The sequence below is a fragment of the Dendrobates tinctorius genome, unplaced genomic scaffold (genome assembly GCF_039654945.1).
Source record: "Dendrobates tinctorius isolate UK_male_01 unplaced genomic scaffold, ASM3965494v1 ptg000054l, whole genome shotgun sequence".
In the NCBI taxonomy this organism is placed as follows: domain Eukaryota; kingdom Metazoa; phylum Chordata; class Amphibia; order Anura; family Dendrobatidae; genus Dendrobates; species Dendrobates tinctorius.
The window spans coordinates 4,352,435-4,373,826 of NW_027361722.1; the positions used below are offsets into that span (position 1 = coordinate 4,352,435).

General features: G+C 48.2%; 1 protein-coding gene across 4 annotated transcripts in view; it reads left to right on the forward strand.

Moving 5' to 3' along the window:
• SIDT1 (SID1 transmembrane family member 1) overlaps positions 1–21,392 on the forward strand; it is a 129,639-nt gene that overhangs the window by 84,917 nt on the left and 23,330 nt on the right. For 2 of the 4 annotated variants that reach the window (XM_073577038.1, XM_073577039.1), the window contains exons 3-10: positions 10,001–10,122; positions 11,601–11,771; positions 11,905–11,950; positions 12,119–12,220; positions 12,814–12,897; positions 14,040–14,133; positions 14,484–14,555; positions 14,640–14,733. The exons of 1 other annotated variant lie outside the window; for it this stretch is intronic. In XM_073577038.1, the coding sequence (XP_073433139.1) occupies positions 10,001–10,122; positions 11,601–11,771; positions 11,905–11,950; positions 12,119–12,220; positions 12,814–12,897; positions 14,040–14,133; positions 14,484–14,555; positions 14,640–14,733 (785 nt within the window). Of the gene's footprint in view, positions 1–10,000; positions 10,123–11,600; positions 11,772–11,904; positions 11,951–12,118; positions 12,221–12,813; positions 12,898–14,039; positions 14,134–14,483; positions 14,556–14,639; positions 14,734–17,114; positions 17,139–21,392 lie in introns of those variants that run through there. One more of the 4 variants, XM_073577041.1, reaches the window with a different exon arrangement.

Below are 21,392 nucleotides of genomic sequence, written 5' to 3' on the forward strand. Positions count from 1 at the left end.
GTTTAAGGATTCTGTTCCAGGATCTGTATTACGCTACGGTCACACGGTCAGTATTCGGTCAGTATTTTACATCAGTATTTGTAAGATAAACCCAGGAGTGGGTGGTGAATACAGAAGTGGTAACCGGTTTCTATTAGACTTTCTCTCCGATTGTTCTACCCCTGGTTTTGGCTACACATACTGAGGTAAACTACTGACCAAATACTGAACGTGTGTCCGTAGTCTAAGGTGAGAGATCTCCTGGAAGGTCCATATCAGTTTGAGGGTCTGGGGTCTGGATTAGTTTAGAGATCTGTTGAGTTGATATTTTTGGGGATCAGTTTTCTGCATTAGTTTAGTGGTCTGATGTGGGATCTGTTTTAGTTTAGGGTTCTGGGGCCTGTATTACTTCAGGGGGTCCTGTCTGGGGTCCTGATTAGTGTAGTGGTTTTAGTCAGGGATCTATATTAGTGTAGCAGTTTGGTTTGGGTTCTTTACTATTTTAAGGGCCGGGTTTGGGATCTGTATTAATTCTAGAACTCTTTTCTGGATCTGTATTAGTTTTTTTAGTGGTGTAGTCTGGGATCTGTATTAGTTTAGGGAGGCTGGCTAGTCCAGGGTCTGATCATGGGTCTATTTTTGTTTAGGGATACTGGTCTAAGGTCTTCATTAATTAAGCGGTCTGGTTTGGGGTCTACATTAGTTCAGGGGCATGTTCTAACCTCTATATTGGTTTAGGGGTCTGCTCTGGGGTCGGTATTCAGGGGCATGTTCTAGGGTCTATATTAGTTCAAGGGTTTTCTCTAGGGTCTTTATTGGTTTACGGGTCTGGGGACTGTATTCATTTAGGGATCTGGTCTGGGGTCTGTATTAGTTTACAGGATCTAGCTCGTCTAGGGTCTGCTCTAGTCCAGCAGTCTGGTGTGGGGTCCATTTTTATTTAGCGGTCTGGTCTGGGGTCTGTCTTACACCAGGGGTCTGGTGTGCGGTCTGTATTAGTTTAGGGATTGGGCTCCATATTCATCTTGGTGAGGGCGTATAAGGCCATCAGCTACTTGTGATTCCACCCTATATAAATGGGTGAGGGTAATATTAAACATTGGGGGCGTCACTAATACTCCGGATCGCTGTGATGTCACTTTTGAAAGGTCTCGTTTCTGGCAGCATCACCGGAGCCAATGGTGGTCTGTGGAGGGGCAGTCTCTCCTGTAAGCGTAGATTCACAGGTCACATATTTGGGGCCTTAAATGGTTAAACAGGGAGGCGCAGAGACAGGGAAATGGTGTCTGGAATTCACTATTGTGTATGGTTTTTTTTTCTGTAGATTTTTCTCATACTTCGAAGAAAGTATTATGGGGAGAGGCCACGGGTGCCACCAGAACGTGACCTGCAGAATTCTCCTACAGACATTCCACACTTCTGTGGCGACAAACCCACACCTGTCCCCAATCATGCATTGTGCTGAAAACCCTATTATCTTAGCCAATTGGGTGTGGCTAGAGCAGACACAAGGGTGTGGCTATAGGGAATGATCACAGTGACCAGTCATTTACTATATAGGAAAATCTCATCAGAACTCTGTGGGCCTCAAAGTAGAATGTCCTGGTTTATCCATTGCAACCAATCAGAGCTCAGCTTTCAGGTCTAAAACTGCACTAGGAAAATGAAAGCTGCGCTCTGATTGGTTGCTAAGGACACTCTCTGTGGGGCTGCACTTGACAACAGGCCATTTTTTTTGTTTTTGGGCACAAAGAACCGGTCCCAAATATTCCAGGGTTTATCTTGAATTTGCAAATAGCAGGCAGAGCTTGTTAAAGTCGCTGGGTTTGTGGTGTTTAGACTTGATCACGGCCTCACAGGCCTGGCCCGGGCCTGAGGCGGCCATGTTTTCCCTGCGTTTCTGGCGCCTGTTAGTCGCGCGGTTACTGATTTCTCGTCCTGATGTTTCGCACCGCTTGATGTCTGATGTGTAAATGGGCAACAGCGATTCCCTGCGTGTGAATAATTCATATCTGCGTGGAGGAATATCAGAGATAATGTAGGGTTAACAGACGCCGGGGCTGCGGACATCCTGCTGCCGCCTGGCAACCGATCGTCCCAGCATCCCCCCACCGTTACCACGGCAACTAGTTGGCCTCTTATTGATGTCTATCTGCGCATCCGTCCTACAGACCCTGCAGCGCAGAAATCTGCTCCCGGCAGCCATGTAAACACTCGCCCCCATCATCCAGCGCAGATCGGAACACCACCCAGCTCGCCCGGACCCCTGAAAGGAAAATCTGCCAAATATTACAGCAACAGGGCAACGGAAAAAAAATACCCAGCAAAACCACCTCCAGTAAAGCAATGCGGCCCCCCGTCCATCGCAGCTGGGACAGCGGCCATACTGGACGTCGCCCCGCTATACCCCAATCTGATAATAAAAGATGTGACAGCTTTCCAGTATAGCGTGCGCTTCAATTCCTCACAACCAGATTTCCTGCTGGAAGCCAATGGGAACATTTTCTACACTCTTTACATCTGGGCCCCTAGTCTGAGGGCCACATCTGTGTATGAGGCAGACATGACACATCTGCCATTATGTCTCCGCTCTGTATCTGCCATTATGTCTCCGCTCTGTATCTGCCATTATGTCTCCGCTCTGTATCTGCCATTATGTCTCCGCACTGTATCTGCCATTATGTCTCCGCACTGTATCTGCCTTTATGTCTCCGCTCTGTATCTGCCATTATGTCTCCGCTCTGTATCTGCCATTATGTCTCCACTCTGTATCTGCCATTATGTCTCCGCTCTGTATCTGCCATTATGTCATTATGTCTCCGCACTGTATCTGCCATTATGTCTCCGCTCTGTATCTGCCATTATGTCTCCGCTCTGTATCTGCCATTATGTCTCCGCTCTGTATCTGCCATTATGTCTCCGCTCTGTATCTGCCATTATGTCTCTGCACTGTATCTGCCATTATGTCTCCGCTCTGTATCTGCCATTATGTCTCCACACTGTATCTGCCATTATGTCTCCGCTCTGTATCTGCCATTATGTCTCCGCTCTGTATCTGCCAGTATGTCTCTGCACTGTATCTGCCATTATGTCTCCGCTCTGTATCTGCCAGTATGTCTCCACACTGTATCTGCCATTATGTCTCCGCTCTGTATCTGCCATTATGTCTCCGCTCTGTATCTGCCATTATGTCTCCGCTCTGTATCTGCCATTATGTCTCTGCACTGTATCTGCCATTATGTCTCCGCTCTGTATCTGCCATTATGTCTCCGCACTGTATCTGCCATTATATCTCCGCACTGTATCTGCCATTATGTCTCCGCACTGTATCTGCCATTATGTCTCCGCACTGTATCTGCCATTATGTCTCCGCACTGTATCTGCCATTATATCTCCGCACTGTATCTGCCATTATGTCTCCGCACTGTATCTGCCATTATGTCTCCGCACTGTATCTGCCATTATGTCTCCGCACTGTATCTGCCATTATGTCTCCGCTCTGTATCTGCCATTATGTCTGCACTGTATCTGCCATTATGTCTCTGCACTGTATCTGCCATTATGTCTCCGCTCTGTATCTGCCATTATGTCTCCGCTCTGTATCTTCCATTATGTCTCCGCACTGTATCTGCCATTATATCTCCGCACTGTATCTGCCATTATGTCTCCGCACTGTATCTGCCATTATGTCTCTGCTCTGTATCTGCCATTATGTCTCCGCTCTGTATCTGCCATTATGTCTCCGCTCTGTATCTGCCATTATGTCTCCGCACTGTATCTGCCATTATGTCTCTGCTCTGTATCTGCCATTATGTCTCCGCTCTGTATCTGCCATTATGTCTCCGCACTGTATCTGCCATTATATCTCCGCACTGTATCTGCCATTATGTCTCTGCACTGTATCTGCCATTATATCTCCGCACTGTATCTGCCATTATGTCTCCGCACTGTATCTGCCATTATATCTCCGCACTGTATCTGCCATTATGTCTCCGCACTGTATCTGCCATTATGTCTCCGCACTGTATCTGCCATTATATCTCCGCACTGTATCTGCCATTATGTCTCCGCTCTGTATCTGCCATTATGTCTGCACTGTATCTGCCATTATGTCTCTGCACTGTATCTGCCATTATGTCTCCGCTCTGTATCTGCCATTATGTCTCCGCTCTGTATCTTCCATTATGTCTCCGCACTGTATCTGCCATTATATCTCCGCACTGTATCTGCCATTATGTCTCCGCACTGTATCTGCCATTATGTCTCTGCTCTGTATCTGCCATTATGTCTCCGCTCTGTATCTGCCATTATGTCTCCGCTCTGTATCTGCCATTATGTCTCCGCACTGTATCTGCCATTATGTCTCTGCTCTGTATCTGCCATTATGTCTCCGCTCTGTATCTGCCATTATGTCTCCGCACTGTATCTGCCATTATATCTCCGCACTGTATCTGCCATTATGTCTCTGCACTGTATCTGCCATTATGTCTCTGCTCTGTATCTGCCATTATGTCTCCGCACTGTATCTGCCATTATGTCTCCGCTCTGTATCTGCCATTATGTCTCCGCTCTGTATCTGCCAGTATGTCTCTGCACTGTATCTGCCATTATGTCTCCGCTCTGTATCTGCCAGTATGTCTCCGCACTGTATCTGCCATTATGTCTCCGCTCTGTATCTGCCATTATGTCTCCGCTCTGTATCTGCCATTATGTCTCCGCTCTGTATCTGCCATTATGTCTCTGCACTGTATCTGCCATTATGTCTCCGCTCTGTATCTGCCAGTATGTCTCCGCACTGTATCTGCCATTATGTCTCCGCTCTGTATCTGCCATTATGTCTCCGCTCTGTATCTGCCATTATGTCTCCGCACTGTATCTGCCATTATATCTCCGCACTGTATCTGCCATTATGTCTCCGCACTGTATCTGCCATTATATCTCCGCACTGTATCTGCCATTATGTCTCCGCACTGTATCTGCCATTATATCTCCGCACTGTATCTGCCATTATGTCTCCGCACTGTATCTGCCATTATGTCTCCGCACTGTATCTGCCATTATATCTCCGCACTGTATCTGCCATTATGTCTCCGCTCTGTATCTGCCATTATGTCTCCGCACTGTATCTGCCATTATGTCTCCGCACTGTATCTGCCATTATATCTCCGCACTGTATCTGCCATTATGTCTCCGCACTGTATCTGCCATTATGTCTCCGCACTGTATCTGCCATTATGTCTCCGCACTGTATCTGCCATTGTGTCTCCGCTCTGTATCTGCCATTATATCTCCGCTCTGTATCTGCCATTATGTCTCCGCTCTGTATCTGCCATTATGTCTCCGCACTGTATCTGCCATTATGTCTCCGCTCTGTATCTGCCATTGTCTCCGCTCTGTATCTGCCATTATGTCTCCGCACTGTATCTGCCATTATGTCTCCGCTCTGTATCTGCCATTATGTCTCCGCACTGTATCTGCCATTATGTCTCCGCTCTGTATCTGCCATTATGTCTCCGCACTGTATCTGCCATTATGTCTCCGCTCTGTATCTGCCATTATGTCTCCGCTCTGTATCTGCCATTATGTCTCCGCTCTGTATCTGCCATTATGTCTCCGCACTGTATCTGCCATTATGTCTCCGTTCTGTATCTGCCATTATATCTCCGCTCTGTATCTGCCATTATGTCTCCGCACTGTATCTGCCATTATGTCTCCGCTCTGTATCTGCCATTTTGTCTCCGCTCTGTATCTGCCATTATGTCTCCGCACTGTATCTGCCATTATGTCTCCGCACTGTATCTGCCATTATGTCTCCGCTCTGTATCTGCCATTATGTCTCCGCTCTGTATCTGCCATTATGTCTCCGCACTGTATCTGCCATTATGTCTCCGCTCTGTATCTGCCATTATGTCTCCGCACTGTATCTGCCATTATGTCTCCGCTCTGTATCTGCCATTATGTCTCCGCACTGTATCTGCCATTATGTCTCCGCTCTGTATCTGCCATTATGTCTCCGCTCTGTATCTGCCATTATGTCTCCGCTCTGTATCTGCCATTATGTCTCCGCTCTGTATCTGCCATTATGTCTCCGCTCTGTATCTGCCATTATGTCTCCGCACTGTATCTGCCATTATGTCTCCTCACTGTATCTGCCATTATGTCTCTGCTCTGTATCTGCCATTATGTCTCCTCACTGTATCTGCCATTATGTCTCTGCTCTGTATCTGCCATTATGTCTCCACACTGTATCTGCCATTATGTCTCCGCTCTGTATCTGCCATTATGTCTCCGCTCTGTATCTGCCTTTATGCCTCCTCACTGTATCTGCCATTATGTCTCTGCTCTGTATCTGCCATTATGTCTCCACACTGTATCTGCCATTATGTCTCCGCTCTGTATCTGCCATTATGTCTCCGCTCTGTATCTGCCATTATGTCTCCGCTCTGTATCTGCCATTATGTCTCCGCTCTGTATCTGCCATTATGTCTCCGCACTGTATCTGCCATTATGTCTCCACTCTATATCTGTCATTATGTCTCTGCTCTGTATCTGCCATTATGTCTCCACACTGTATCTGCCATTATGTCTCCGCTCTGTATCTGCCATTATGTCTCTGCACTGTATCTGCCATTATGTCTCCGCTCTGTATCTGCCATTATGTCTCCGCTCTGTATCTGCCAGTATGTCTCCGCTCTGTATCTGCCATTATGTCTCCGCTCTGTATCTGCCATTATGTCTCCGCTCTGTATCTGCCATTATGTCTTCGCTCTGTATCTGCCATTATGTCTCCGCACTGTATCTGCCATTATGTCTCCGCACTGTATCTGCCATTATGTCTCCGCTCTGTATCTGCCATTATGTCTCCGCTCTGTATCTGCCATTATGTCTCCGCTCTGTATCTGCCATTATGTCTCCGCACTGTATCTGCCATTATGTCTCCGCTCTGTATCTGCCATTATGTCTCCACTCTATATCTGTCATTATGTCTCTGCTCTGTATCTGCCATTATGTCTCTGCTCTGTATCTGCCATTATGTCTCCGCTCTGTATCTGCCAGTATGTCTCCGCTCTGTATCTGCCATTATGTCTCCGCTCTCTATCTGCCATTATGTCTCCGCACTGTATCTGCCATTATGTCTCCGCTCTGTTTCTGCCATTATGTCTCCGCTCTGTATCTGCCATTATGTCTCCGCACTGTATCTGCCATTATGTCTCCGCTCTGTATCTGCCATTATGTCTCCGCACTGTATCTGCCATTATGTCTCCGCACTGTATCTGCCATTATGTCTCCGCTCTGTATCTGCCATTATGTCTCCGCACTGTATTTGCCATTATGTCTCCGCTCTGTATCTGTCATTATGTCTCCGCTCTGTGTCTGCCATTATGTCTCCGCTCTGTATCTGCCATTATGTCTCCGCACTGTATCTGCCATTATGTCTCCGCACTGTATCTGCCATTATGTCTCCGCTCTGTATCTGCCATTATGTCTCCGCTCTGTATCTGCCATTATGTCTCCGCTCTGTATCTGCCATTATGTCTCCGCACTGTATCTGCCATTATATCTCCGCACTGTATCTGCCATTATGTCTCCGCACTGTATCTGCCATTATATCTCCGCACTGTATCTGCCATTATGTCTCCGCACTGTATCTGCCATTATATCTCCGCACTGTATCTGCCATTATGTCTCCGCACTGTATCTGCCATTATGTCTCCGCACTGTATCTGCCATTATATCTCCGCACTGTATCTGCCATTATGTCTCCGCTCTGTATCTGCCATTATGTCTCCGCACTGTATCTGCCATTATGTCTCCGCACTGTATCTGCCATTATATCTCCGCACTGTATCTGCCATTATGTCTCCGCACTGTATCTGCCATTATGTCTCCGCACTGTATCTGCCATTATGTCTCCGCACTGTATCTGCCATTGTGTCTCCGCTCTGTATCTGCCATTATATCTCCGCTCTGTATCTGCCATTATGTCTCCGCTCTGTATCTGCCATTATGTCTCCGCACTGTATCTGCCATTATGTCTCCGCTCTGTATCTGCCATTATGTCTCCGCTCTGTATCTGCCATTATGTCTCCGCACTGTATCTGCCATTATGTCTCCGCTCTGTATCTGCCATTATGTCTCCGCACTGTATCTGCCATTATGTCTCCGCTCTGTATCTGCCATTATGTCTCCGCACTGTATCTGCCATTATGTCTCCGCTCTGTATCTGCCATTATGTCTCCGCTCTGTATCTGCCATTATGTCTCCGCTCTGTATCTGCCATTATGTCTCCGCACTGTATCTGCCATTATGTCTCCGCTCTGTATCTGCCATTATATCTCCGCTCTGTATCTGCCATTATGTCTCCGCACTGTATCTGCCATTATGTCTCCGCTCTGTATCTGCCATTTTATCTCCGCTCTGTATCTGCCATTATGTCTCCGCACTGTATCTGCCATTATGTCTCCGCACTGTATCTGCCATTATGTCTCCGCTCTGTATCTGCCATTATGTCTCCGCTCTGTATCTGCCATTATGTCTCCGCACTGTATCTGCCATTATGTCTCCGCTCTGTATCTGCCATTATGTCTCCGCACTGTATCTGCCATTATGTCTCCGCTCTGTATCTGCCATTATGTCTCCGCACTGTATCTGCCATTATGTCTCCGCACTGTATCTGCCATTATGTCTCCGCACTGTATCTGCCATTATGTCTCCGCACTGTATCTGCCATTATGTCTCCGCACTGTATCTGCCATTGTGTCTCCGCTCTGTATCTGCCATTATATCTCCGCTCTGTATCTGCCATTATGTCTCCGCTCTGTATCTGCCATTATGTCTCCGCTCTGTATCTGCCATTATGTCTCCGCACTGTATCTGCCATTATGTCTCCGCTCTGTATCTGCCATTATGTCTCCGCACTGTATCTGCCATTATGTCTCCGCTCTGTATCTGCCATTATGTCTCCGCACTGTATCTGCCATTATGTCTCCGCTCTGTATCTGCCATTATGTCTCCGCTCTGTATCTGCCATTATGTCTCCGCTCTGTATCTGCCATTATGTCTCCGCACTGTATCTGCCATTATGTCTCCGCTCTGTATCTGCCATTATATCTCCGCTCTGTATCTGCCATTATGTCTCCGCACTGTATCTGCCATTATGTCTCCGCTCTGTATCTGCCATTTTATCTCCGCTCTGTATCTGCCATTATGTCTCCGCACTGTATCTGCCATTATGTCTCCGCACTGTATCTGCCATTATGTCTCCGCTCTGTATCTGCCATTATGTCTCCGCTCTGTATCTGCCATTATGTCTCCGCACTGTATCTGCCATTATGTCTCCGCTCTGTATCTGCCATTATGTCTCCGCACTGTATCTGCCATTATGTCTCCGCTCTGTATCTGCCATTATGTCTCCGCACTGTATCTGCCATTATGTCTCCGCACTGTATCTGCCATTATGTCTCCGTACTGTATCTGCCATTATGTCTCCGCTCTGTTTCTGCCATTATGTCTCCGCTCTGTATCTGCCATTATGTCTCCGCACTGTATCTGCCATTATGTCTCCGCTCTGTATCTGCCATTATGTCTCCGCACTGTATCTGCCATTATGTCTCTGCACTGTATCTGCCATTATGTCTCCGCACTGTATCTGCCATTATGTCTCCGCACTGTATCTGCCATTATGTCTCCGCTCTGTATCTGCCATTATGTCTCCGCACTGTATTTGCCATTATGTCTCCGCTCTGTATCTGCCATTATGTCTCCGCTCTGTGTCTGCCATTATGTCTCCGCTCTGTATCTGCCATTATGTCTCCGCACTGTATCTGCCATTATGTCTCCGCACTGTATCTGCCATTATGTCTCCGCTCTGCATCTGCCATTATGTCTCCGCACTGTATCTGTCATTATGTCTCCGCACTGTATCTGCCATTATGTCTCCACTCTGTATCTGCCATTATGTCTCCGCACTGTATCTGCCATTATGTCTCCGCACTGTCTAATCACTTTCCCCTTCCCACAGGTGGACGCGCTGCGCGTTTTTGTTCGCTCCGATTCAGACAACCTGGAGTTCCCCGTCCTGTTTGTCGTGCGTCAGCAGAAAGGAGTCCTGTCATGGCAGGTGCCGCTCGCCTTCCGGGGCTAGTAAGTATCACCGTCATCGTGTCGCTGACCCCCTTTAGTCATATCCTAAGCTGCATGAAGTGTCTAGCTATATTCACCTCATTTCCCTGATACCTCCCTGCTGGTTCAGTGTCTGCAGTAAGTGGACCCTTCTGTGGTGTATTATGGGGGGCAGCACATTTGGACCATTAAACCTATGCTCCAGTCACATGCAAAGCTGCGTGCAGAATTTTTATAAGAACTCTCAGACCAATAGCAGATCAAATTCTCCCTGCTGGTTCAGTGACTGCAGAGATCATGTTCTTCTGTGGTGTATTGTGGGGGGCAGCAATTTTTGACAGTTTCATTAATCTTATGGTCCAATCACATGCAAAGCTGCATGCAAATTTTTTGTAAGAGCTCTGAGACTAATAATGGATTGAATACCACCCTGCTGGTGCAGTGTCTGCAGTAAGCGGACCCTTCTGTGGTGTATTGTGGAGGGCGGCAATTTTTGACAATTTCATTAATGTTATGCTCCAGTCACATGCAAGGCTGCAAGCAGAATTCTTGTAAGAGCTCTGAGACTAATAACAGATCAGATTCCTCCCTGCTGATTCAGTGTCTGCAGAGAATGGGCCCTTCTGTGGTGCATTGATTATGGGAGCTAATGTTTTTGAAAAGTTAATGAATCTTATGCTGTGACCATGCAAAGCTGTGTGCAGAATTCTTCTGGTTTCTTAAGGATTTTTAGGCTAAATGTCTTATGTCTCTCTGCTGGTTCAGTGTCTGCAGGCAGCGGCCCATGTGTGGTGTATTGTGGGAGGCAGCGGTTTTTTTTTTTATCATTTCATTAAACATATGCTCCAGTCACATGCAGAGCTGTGTGCAGAATACTTGTAAGAGGTCTCTAATAACATCGGATATCCCTCTGCTTGTTCAGTGTCTCTCACTGGTGCATTGTGGTGGCCAACATTTTTTGACCTTTCTTTTTAATCTTATTCTCCAGTCACATAAGAGATGCAAGTAGAAAGCCTTACGTATTTTTAGCTGATGGATCTGACTCCTTCTTGCTGGTTCAGGGTCTGCAAAGAATGGGCCCCTGAGTGGTGCTTTGTGGGAGCCAGTGTTATTTGAACATTTTGTAAAGCTTATGCTCCTGTCACATAGAGAGATATATATAGAAATCTTAATTTTAGGCTGATGGATCTGACTCCTTCCTGCTGGTTCAGTGTCTGCAGAGACAGGGCCTTTCAGTGTTTCATTGTTGAACACTTCATTAATGGCATGCCCAGTCACACACGGAGCTGCAAGCAGAATTCTTCTTCAATTCAGTCAGATGGATCTGACACCTCCCTGCTGATTCAGTGTCTGCAGAGAACATCCTGTGATATAGTGGTTAATATGGGATGGATTGCTTCTTGTGCAATGTACTCCAGTCACAGCCGGAGCTGCATGTAAAATTATGATTTCTTAGAAAACGGTTGAACATTTATGTTTCCATCTGTATATCTCACTAGCTACCAGAGAACGTACACCTACCAGGATGTGAGCCGCACTCTGTGCCCCACCGACCCCGAGGGCCCGACCCCGACCTCGGAGCAGCTGCTGTACATAGACATCGCCTCCATGGCGCCCTCTAGTGTCCAGTATGAGCTGATCGTCAGACGACTGCCCGACTTTGAACTTCAGTAAGTCACTTTCTTTATTACTTTTTTTTTTTTTTGCACGGGGTCAAAATTGCCCAAAATTTACTTAATGAAGCAATACATTTTTACAAGTATCAGGACCCCGCGTGACGCACGATTGTCTCATTCTTTCCAGGACGGACATTCCCCTTAATTTCAGCGCTTCGCCGTCGCAGCCCCAGGTACGGCCTACAGCTCATGATATCAGCGAGTGGTGTTTGCTTTTTGGGATGGTGACGCGCCCACAGTGGGTGACGGCCGGGCGTTGTACACACATAGCAGCGCGGACATCGAAACCCAAAGTGCACGGCAAATAGGCAGCGACCTTTAACCCTTTCTCTCCCGTGCAGTATTTCCTGTACTCGTTCCCAGAAGGGGTGGACTCGGTGGTCATCAAGGTGAAGTCGGCCGAGACGTTCCCCTGCACCGTGGTGTCCGTCCAGGATATTACCGTGAGTTCCTGAAAAATGCAGCCAAACCCTGTAATCATTATATGAACGAACTTCCCGGCTGATAACAGGGACAATAGACTGACACGGAGAAAAAACAGTGAATGACCCCAAATGTCTACTGCTCCAATTTACTGCACCCCACGGCCTCCAACAGCAAAATTAAAGGGGTTCTCCGAAATGAGGCAAATTAAAGTGAAAAGTGGCGAGCCCCCGTCAGACAATCTTGGAGGACTCCCCATATAAAGGGGCTGTTGGGGGGCTCCGGCCCGCGGCCCCCTCCCCTATCACCCCGCCCTGGACATTCTTCTTCTATGGCTGTGTGACAAGTGACACAATCCATTATCCGTCTCGCTGGCAGCGGCGGCCAGGAAATACCTGCATCCAAAATAAACAGCTGCACCTAGAGCGGGAGAGGAGAGGACTACTCCTCTCATCATCCCTAAATACATGTAATCACTAGCGGGGAGAAGGGGGTCTGTACAGCAGCACAGGAGACCCCACCATCAATACCAGGGATCACCCAGAGAAGTATATAATGAGCGCACTACAAGTCTCAGCCTGCCCACTAAGGTGACGTCTTCTCTCTCCTCCAGTGTCCTGTCTATGATCTGGACCATAATGTCGAGTTCAACGGCGTCTACCAGTCCATGACCAAAAAAGCCGCCATCACCATACAGGTGGGTTCTGCAGGCCAGAAGGGGTTAATGCCCGTCTAAATGTTGCTGGTCGCGCGCGGTATCGGATACGCCACGTTCACACGGTCAGGATTTGGTCAGTGTTTGTAAGAGGAGATGTATAGTAGAAGCTCGTCACCACTTCTGCGTCATCTCCTGCCACCCACCAGGTGTAAAGCTCAGGGCGTCCGCCGCCATAAACAGAGGTAGAGGTGGGTGCGAGTGAGGACCCTCAGTGCATGGGGCCCTCTGAGCGCACAGTACCCATGAGCAAGCTCAGCACTACTCAGCACTGAATGGCGGTATTATTTGGAGATGGATGGCCCTATTATCGGAGGCTGTATATAATTTGGACACTTAATAAGGGCATTATTTGAGCTGTATATTCCTGTATTATACTAGCACACTATGGCGGCATTGCGTGAGCTGTGTATGCGTTTATAATTATATACAATATGGAGGAATGATTTATTATATGGCGGTATTATTACTACGCTGATTGGCAGACTTATTTTGCAATAGATTGTATTATGTTGGCACTACATAGTAGCCGTCGTATTACGGCGCTGTATATCGGTATTATTCAGATATTGAATGGTTGTTTCATATATAAGTAATACCGCTGAACTGCTGTAATGATACTGCTGCTATATAATGCCAATTATTTATTCACTGAGTGTTATGTTGGCACCGTGCAGTAGTGTTATCAGGGCATTGTACTGGCGGTATTCATTGGACATGGCTGGGTGATTTGGGCGTACAATGTCAGTATTATGCGGCTGTGTGGTAGTAGCCATTTTCTTTGGGCATATAATGTCAGTATTATGTGGCACTATATGGCGGTATTATTTGGTAACTATGAAGCGTCTGGGTGACCGATGGCTGCGACGTTCCTTCGCTTTCTCTAGGATTGCTGTTTTGTCTCCAGGGATCGATGGTTTCTTAGAAGGAAACCTCTCTCATGCCCGCGGCTTATCAGAGGGGGGATCTAAGCCGACACCTCGGCCAGTCATAACCCCGACCTCTCGATTAGCGCAGGGGTGGCTGCACACGAGTTGTCGGACTTCTTGGGGTAGAGCTTGGGAGGTCCGAGCTCCATTTCTCCCTCATTCTCTGGTGGTAATTTGCCGTTTCGTCCCCTCCAGAGGAAGGATTTCCCTAAAGGTCAGTTCTACACGGTATTCGTCATCAAGCCTGAAGATTACGCCTGCGGCGGCTCCATCCCTGAGTCCGCGATAGGTAAGAGGCGCCTCCTGCTGGTCACAAAGGGGGACTGCAGCTGCTCACAACCTTCTGGATCAATTCCTCCTCATTCTCGGATCACTTGCTTGCTGTCAGTGAACCAGAACATCGCAGATTACATTTAGTCATTGAAGTCTCATACTTCTCACAGCTGAGGGTCTGTTACAGTCACGTGTCATAGACCATCCTCCGTGAGATAAACGGGCTGAACTCACCTGAGGCTACAGAGTATGGCGGCATTATATATAGTGCTGCCCCTAGTGGTCAGACAATGAAAGCCCCTCACTAACACGCAGGGACCCTGCAGATTTCTAACCCAATGAAACTTTTTTTAAACTTTCTTTTAGGGACAGGAAACCGCACCTGGAATCTGAAGCGGGTGAAGCACATGGAGGTGACGATCACACCGTCTATTAACAGTGCGAACCCCTATATATACTATATACCATGTGTAGCACTAGTCACGTGACCCAGAGGAAACATCTTTATTTTCTGATCCCCAGATTCCGTCTACATCCACGCCACCCTCCTGTGCCTCCTCTTCTTCCTCATCTTCTATCTGGGGGCATTTCTGGTGTTTTTCATTCACCATTTAAGGTGGGTTCCCCTACTGGTGACCGTGGGTAGTACATGTTAGTGGTGGCGCTGCTCCCTCCTGTGGTGACCGTGCGTAGTACATGTTAGTGGTGGCGCTGCTCCCTCCTGTGGTGACCGTGCGTAGTACATGTTAGTGGTGGCGCTGCTCCCTCCTGTGGTGACCGTGCATAGTACATGTTAGTGGTGGCGCTGCTCCCTCCTGTGGTGACCGTGCGTAGTACATGTTAGTGGTGGAGCTGCTCCCTCCTGTGGTGACTGTGGGTAGTACATGTTAGTGGTGGGAGCTGCTCCCTCCAGTGGTGACTGTGGGTAGTACATGTTAGTGGTGGGAGCTGCTCCCTCTTGTGGTGACTGTGGGTAGTACATGTTAGTGGTGGAGCTGCTCCCTCCTGTGGTGACTGTGGGTAGTACATGTTAGTAATGGGAGCTGCTCCCTCCTGTGGTGACTGGGGGAGCCCTCATCCTGGATCTGCCCCATCCCCCCATCCACCTTCCCTATGCCATGGACTTCTATAGCCCCATCCTGGATCTGCCCCCATCCACCTTTCCAACAGCCCCTACCCAACATCCCTACAGTCCCTATGCCTGTTCCCTTTTTTACACTTGCTTTGGCAAAACTAATGTGTATTTATTCCTGCCAATAAAGCTTCTTTGAAATACAGACCTGAAATACAGCGGATGCTCCACCACTTCTACAACTACGAGTACCAGCCTAACCCAAAGGGAGTGAGTCAAGCTGCAAAAGACCTCAACAATATATTCTATGCAATGGCCAGACTGTCTGACCTTAAAAATGTCAACTACAAGAGACCAAAAGAAAAACAGATCAACGGATGGTTTGACAGAAAATGTAAAGCCGTACGGAAGACCCTGAGAACAGCCTCAAACAAGAAATACAGAGACCCCAACCACCCGGGTCTGAGGGAAGCCTATGAAACCATACAAAGGCAGTACAAAACCATCCTCAGGAGAAAGAAGCAGAGTTACATCTCCACCAAACTTAACCAACTCCAAGACACCCTCCAAGACAACTCCTTCTGAGAACTATGGAACCACATGGGCACCTCTATAAAGACATTCCAAAGGAAGAACTAAGCCAAGAACTGGAAAGCATAATGGCAAAACTAAAATGTCATGATCACAGTGCAAGTTTTTGAGCTGCACGTCAGGGGTTAATGTCTGGAGCTCAGTGCAGGTTTTGACCTGCACACCTGGGGTTAATGATTGCGGCCTCTCTTTGGTTCTGGGAGAGCTTCTTAAAGGGAATCTGTCCCCCCCTTTTCTGAGATATCATATAATGATATCATTCAATTGTGTCACATAAGGATTCTCTTAGTACTTTTGCTTCCCCCTGACCCCGCACCTTTCATGCATAAATACCTTTTTTATATCGGTTCAGATGTATGTAAACTGCCGCTGTCCGGTCCGCTGGGCGGGGCTTATTCACCTGCTCCCCCCCTCCCTGTCTTGCTCTACGCATTTCATCTTGTGTAGAGCAAGACAGGGAGGGGGGGAGCAGGTGAATAAGCCCCGCCCAGCGGACCGGACAGCAATTTACATACATCTGAACCGATATAAAAAAGGTATTTATGCATGAAAGGTGCGGGGTCAGGGGGAAGCAAAAGTACTAAGAGAATCCTTATGTGACACACAATTGAATGATATCATTATATGATATCTCAAAAAAGGGGTGACAGATTCCCTTTAAACCCCTGGGAAGCTCCAATCCCTGTCAGTTATAGTTTTGCCTTTGGCCGAGTGTGCTGACCCCTGTGTGCCTGTTTGTTGCTATAGCTTGTTTATATGGTTCTGACCCGGTTCTGTTCCCCGATGTGAGTTTGCCTGTTGATTCTGTACTGTGCTACCCTCTCTGTGTATGACTCATTGCCTATGATCTGACTACTCTCTGCTCGCCCCTCTTGTACCTTGCAGCTATCTCCGTGTGTGACTCATTGGCTACGTCCTGACTATTCTCCCTGTCTATGCCTTGGTAACTTTGTCTCGCAGTTACCCTGCTAGGAGTTCTCGTGCAGCTCCTAGCTCTCTGGAGTTTAGGCCACGCCCCAGCAGTCACGTGCTTCAGGTCCTGCTGTTCTGAAGTACACATCTTCTCTGCTGCTGCCCGCTCCACAGGTATCTTTGAGCACAGTTCGCTTTACTCAGGGCACGCGCACTGGCTCAGTGAGCAAGTGCAGTGCGGTGTTCTTGACATTATAACTGACCGTGAACTTTTTTTTTTCTCTCCTCACTTCTGCAGCATGGACCCAATGTGTGCTTTATCTGAGCAGGTGAAATGCTTGACTCAGTCACTGCAGAAGCTTAGTTTCGAACACCAAGCTCTGGCCCAGTCCCAACGGCGGGTGGAGGACTCAGTTCAGGGGGTGCTTTCCGCAGGCTTCCAGCAGGTGGGGAATAGAGATGTCATTTTAGTCCCACCCGAATCCCCGGCTAAAATGGCCAGATACGTTTTCTTGTAACAAAGATGAATTCAGAGCATTTAAGGAGGGCTGTAAGCTCTTTTTCTCTTTGAGACCCAGCTCCTCTGGGGATGAGAAGCAGAGGGTGGGGGTGGTTATGTCCCTGCTTAGGAGGTCACCACAAGCCTGGGCATTTTCTCTTTCCTCTTCTACCCCTCAGAGAATGTCTGTGGATGCGTATTTTGAAGCCTTAGGGCTTATTTATGATGAGCCTGATAGAGTGCGTTTGGCTGAGGACAAGGTGATGAGTGTCTGTCAGGGGGAGCACTCGGCCGAGTGGTTCTGTACTGAATTCAGACGTTGGGCAGCCGAGATTTCTTGGAGTGATGCCGCCCTTCGGGGGCTGTTCCGTAGAGGCCTGTGTGAACTTCTGAAGGATGCCCTGGCACTCCATCCTCCACCTGACTCCCTGGAGGATGCCATGACCTAAGCGGTTTGCATGGATCGCAGGCTGCGGGCAAGAGGTGTTATGCAACTGGAAACACCATTATTCTTCAGTGGAGATGAGACCCGGACTCTTCCTGTGGCTATGGAGGTGAGCGCTGTCACCTGTGAGGAGAAGGAAAGAAGACGCGGCCGGGAGAAGCAGTTGTGCTTCTATTGTGGGGAATCTGGACATTGGAAGAAGGACTGCCCCTCCTGTCCGTCATCCTCCAAGATGGCGGGAAACTGCTAGGTCTGGGTAGTAGTCGAGGAGGCTACCCAGACCTTCAGGTACAATTTTCCTCACGTACAAAAATTGTGCTGCAGGTGGAACTGCAACTTGGTTATGGTCCTGTTCAGACTACTGCTTTTATTGACTGCGGTTCTGCTGTGAACCTGATTGATACCAAGGTTATGACTCTTAATAAGATAGGGACAGTCAGGCTTCACGATCCTGTTAAACTTGTGGCAATTGACTCATCTCCTCTTACCCAGGACGGTATCTGTTGCAGGTCCGAACTTTTTTTCTCTAAAAGTGGGTTTCACTCATGTGGAGAAACTAAGTTGTCTTGTGCTAGATAACTTGCCTGCAGGACTGGTACTGGGGATGCCTTGGCTTCAACGCCATAATCCTACCATTGATTGGGTTACAGGGGAAATCACTCAATGGGGATGTAAAGATAAATGTGGTAACCGGGGACATCTTGTTAACGCTGTTAAATCCGTATCTGTGTCGTCTGTCGGCCTGGAAGGTATTCCGGAGTACCTGAAGGATTTCGAAGACGTTTTTTCCGAAAGTGAGGCTGAGGCGCTGCCACCACATAGACCCTACGATTGTGCCATTGATTTAGTACCCGGAGCCAAGTTACCTAAGGCTCGATTGTTCAATTTGTCCGGGCCTGAGCGCTAAGCCATGAAGGAGTACATAGCTGAGAGTCTCCGCAAAGGGCATATCAGGCCTTCTGTGTCACCTGTGGCAGCAGGATTCTTCTTTGTGAAGAAGAAAGATGGTGGTTTGCGGCCGTGCCTTGACTTTCAGGAACTGAACAAGATAACGGTTAGGAACACTTACCCGCTTCCCCTCATCCCAGACTTATGTAACCAGTTAGCTGGGGCCCAATGGTTCTCCAGGTTAGATCTCCGGGGGGCCTACAATCTGATAAGGGTTCGGGAAGGGGACGAGTGGAAAACTGCGTTCCTCACATCAGAAGGACTCTTTGAAAACCTGGTAATGCCGTTTGGGTTAACTAATGCACCCGCTATTTTCCAGAATTTCATCAATGTTGTGTTTTCTGACCCGATAGGCCGTTTTGTCATTATTTATTTGGATGACATTTTGGTGTATTCCCTGGACAGCCAGTCTCACTTGCAACATCTACAGACAGTTCTCCAAAGACTCAGGGAGAACCAGTTGTACGCTAAATTGGAAAAATGTTCGTTTTTTGTACAGGAACTGTCTTTTTTGGGGTTGATTGTGTCCTGTGAGGGGTTTCGTATGGATCCTAAGAAGGTGCTGGCGATCGCTGACTGGGTTTAGCCTTGAGATCTCAAGGGGCTCCAGCGCTTCTTAGGATTTGCAAACTATTATCGGAGATTCATTAAAGGTTTCTCACAAGTGGCTAAACCACTCACGGATCTTACACAGAAGGGGGCTGATGTAAAAAATTGATCTATACTCTCTAAGGAATCCTTCTCAGCTATTAACAAATGTTTCATGTCCGCCCCGGTGTTGGTACAACCAGACCCGTCCAAACCATTCATTGTGGAGGTGGATGCTTCTGAAGTAGGGGTGGGGGCAGTGCTGTCCCAGGGTCCGGCCACCCTTACCAGTCTCAAACCCTGTGCCTTCTTCTCCAAGAAGTTCTCTTCAGCCGAGAGAAACTATGACGTAGGCAATAGAGAACTTCTTGCGGTCATGCTGGCGTTTGAGGAATGGAGGCACTTTTTGGAAGGGGCGGCTCACCCTATAACGGTTGTCATGGATCACAAAAATTTGGCATACCTTGAATCTGCTAAGAGGCTTACTCCGAGACAAGCCCGTTGGCCACTTTTTTTCACGATTTCAATTCTCCATTACTTTTCGACCGGGGTCCAAAAATGTTAAAGCGGATGCCCTGTCCAGAAATTTTGACCCGGTGTCTCCCCCCCGAGCAGCCATCCTCCATTCTTCCCCCAGGGATGGTAGTGGCGGGGGTCTCATCTGAGTTGGAACGATAAATTCTAAGGGCTCAGGCCCTAGCTCCGGCAACCAGGCCAGGAGATAAATTGTTTGTTCCAGATTTATTGCGGCCTAGACATCTGCAGGAGTTTCATGAGTCTAGGTTGAGTGCTCATCCAGGTATCACGGCCACTAGAGAGGCAGTAGCCAGGGGTTTTTGGTGGCCTTCACTAAGGTCCGATGTTCAGAAATTTGTTTCTTCTTGTGGTGTGTGTGCCCATTTCAAAAGCTCGCATAACCTGCTGGCTGGGGAACTCATACCTTTACCGGTTCCTGATAGGCCATGGACTCATCTCTCCATGGATTTTATTACCAGCCTTCCACCTTCCAGGGGCAATACCGTGATCTGGGTGGTGGTGGACAGGTTTTCTAAACAGGCCCATTTCATTCCCTTGGCAGCATTACCCTCAGCAGAAACATTGTCAAGGTTGTTTGTGCAGCATGTGGTCCGATTGCATGGGGTACCCCTGAATGTTGTGTCTGACAGAGGTGTGCAGTTTGTGGCCAAATTTTGGAGGGCGTTCTGTATGAAATTGGGCATCTCACTCTCCTTCTCGTCGGCATATCACCCGGAGAGTAATGGTCAGACAGAACGCATCAATCAATCCCTGGAACAAATTCTCAGGTGTCTGACCTCCGCCAGACAGGAGGATTGGTGTGATGCGTTACCGTTGGCGAAATTCGCTTTTTACAACCGGGTGAGTCAGTCCACCAACATGTCCCTATTCCTGATTAACTATGGGTTCAATCCGCATTTTTGGGAGTTTTCACGGGTGGATTCCGGTTGTCCAGGGGTAGAGGGGTCCGGTCAATGGTTAAAAAACCTCTGGGCTGAAGTCCAGCGTAATATCTCTCGGGCCCAGGGAGGTACAAATATTTTGCTGACAAAAAGAGAGCCTCGGGAAACATGTTTCAGGTGGGAGAGAAGGTTTGGCTTTCCATACGTAACATGAACTTGAAGGTACCATCAGCTAAAGTGGGACCAAAGTTCATTGGTCCATACGAGATTATGGAGATAGTCAACCCAGTGGCATATAGGTTGCGTCTCCCCGCCTCCTTAAAAATATCCAATGTGTTCCATAAATCTCTGTTGAAATTCGTAGGGTCTGTCAAAGAGGACTCTGAGCCTGTTGTTCCTCTAGTGCTGGTGGAGGGTCAATTGGAGTATGAGGTAGGACATATTGCGGACTCTCGGCGGGTGCGCCGCTCTTTGCAGTACCTGGTCCACTGGAAGGGATATGGACCAGAGGAGCGCTCATGGGTCCCTGCTCGCTCTGTACATGCAGATCGCCTGGTTCGGGCTTTCCATGCCAAGTACCTGGGGAAGCCTGGGGGTCCAGAGGCCCCCCGTGCAGGTTTTGACATGCACACCTGGGGTTAATGATTGTGGCCTCTCTATGGTTCTGGGAGAGCTTCTTAAACCCCTGGGAAGCTCCAATCCCTGTCAGTTATACTTTTGCCTTTGGCCGAGTGTGGTGACCTCTGTGTGCCTGTGCCTGTTCGTTGTTATAGCTTGTCTATATGGTTCTGACCCGGTTCTG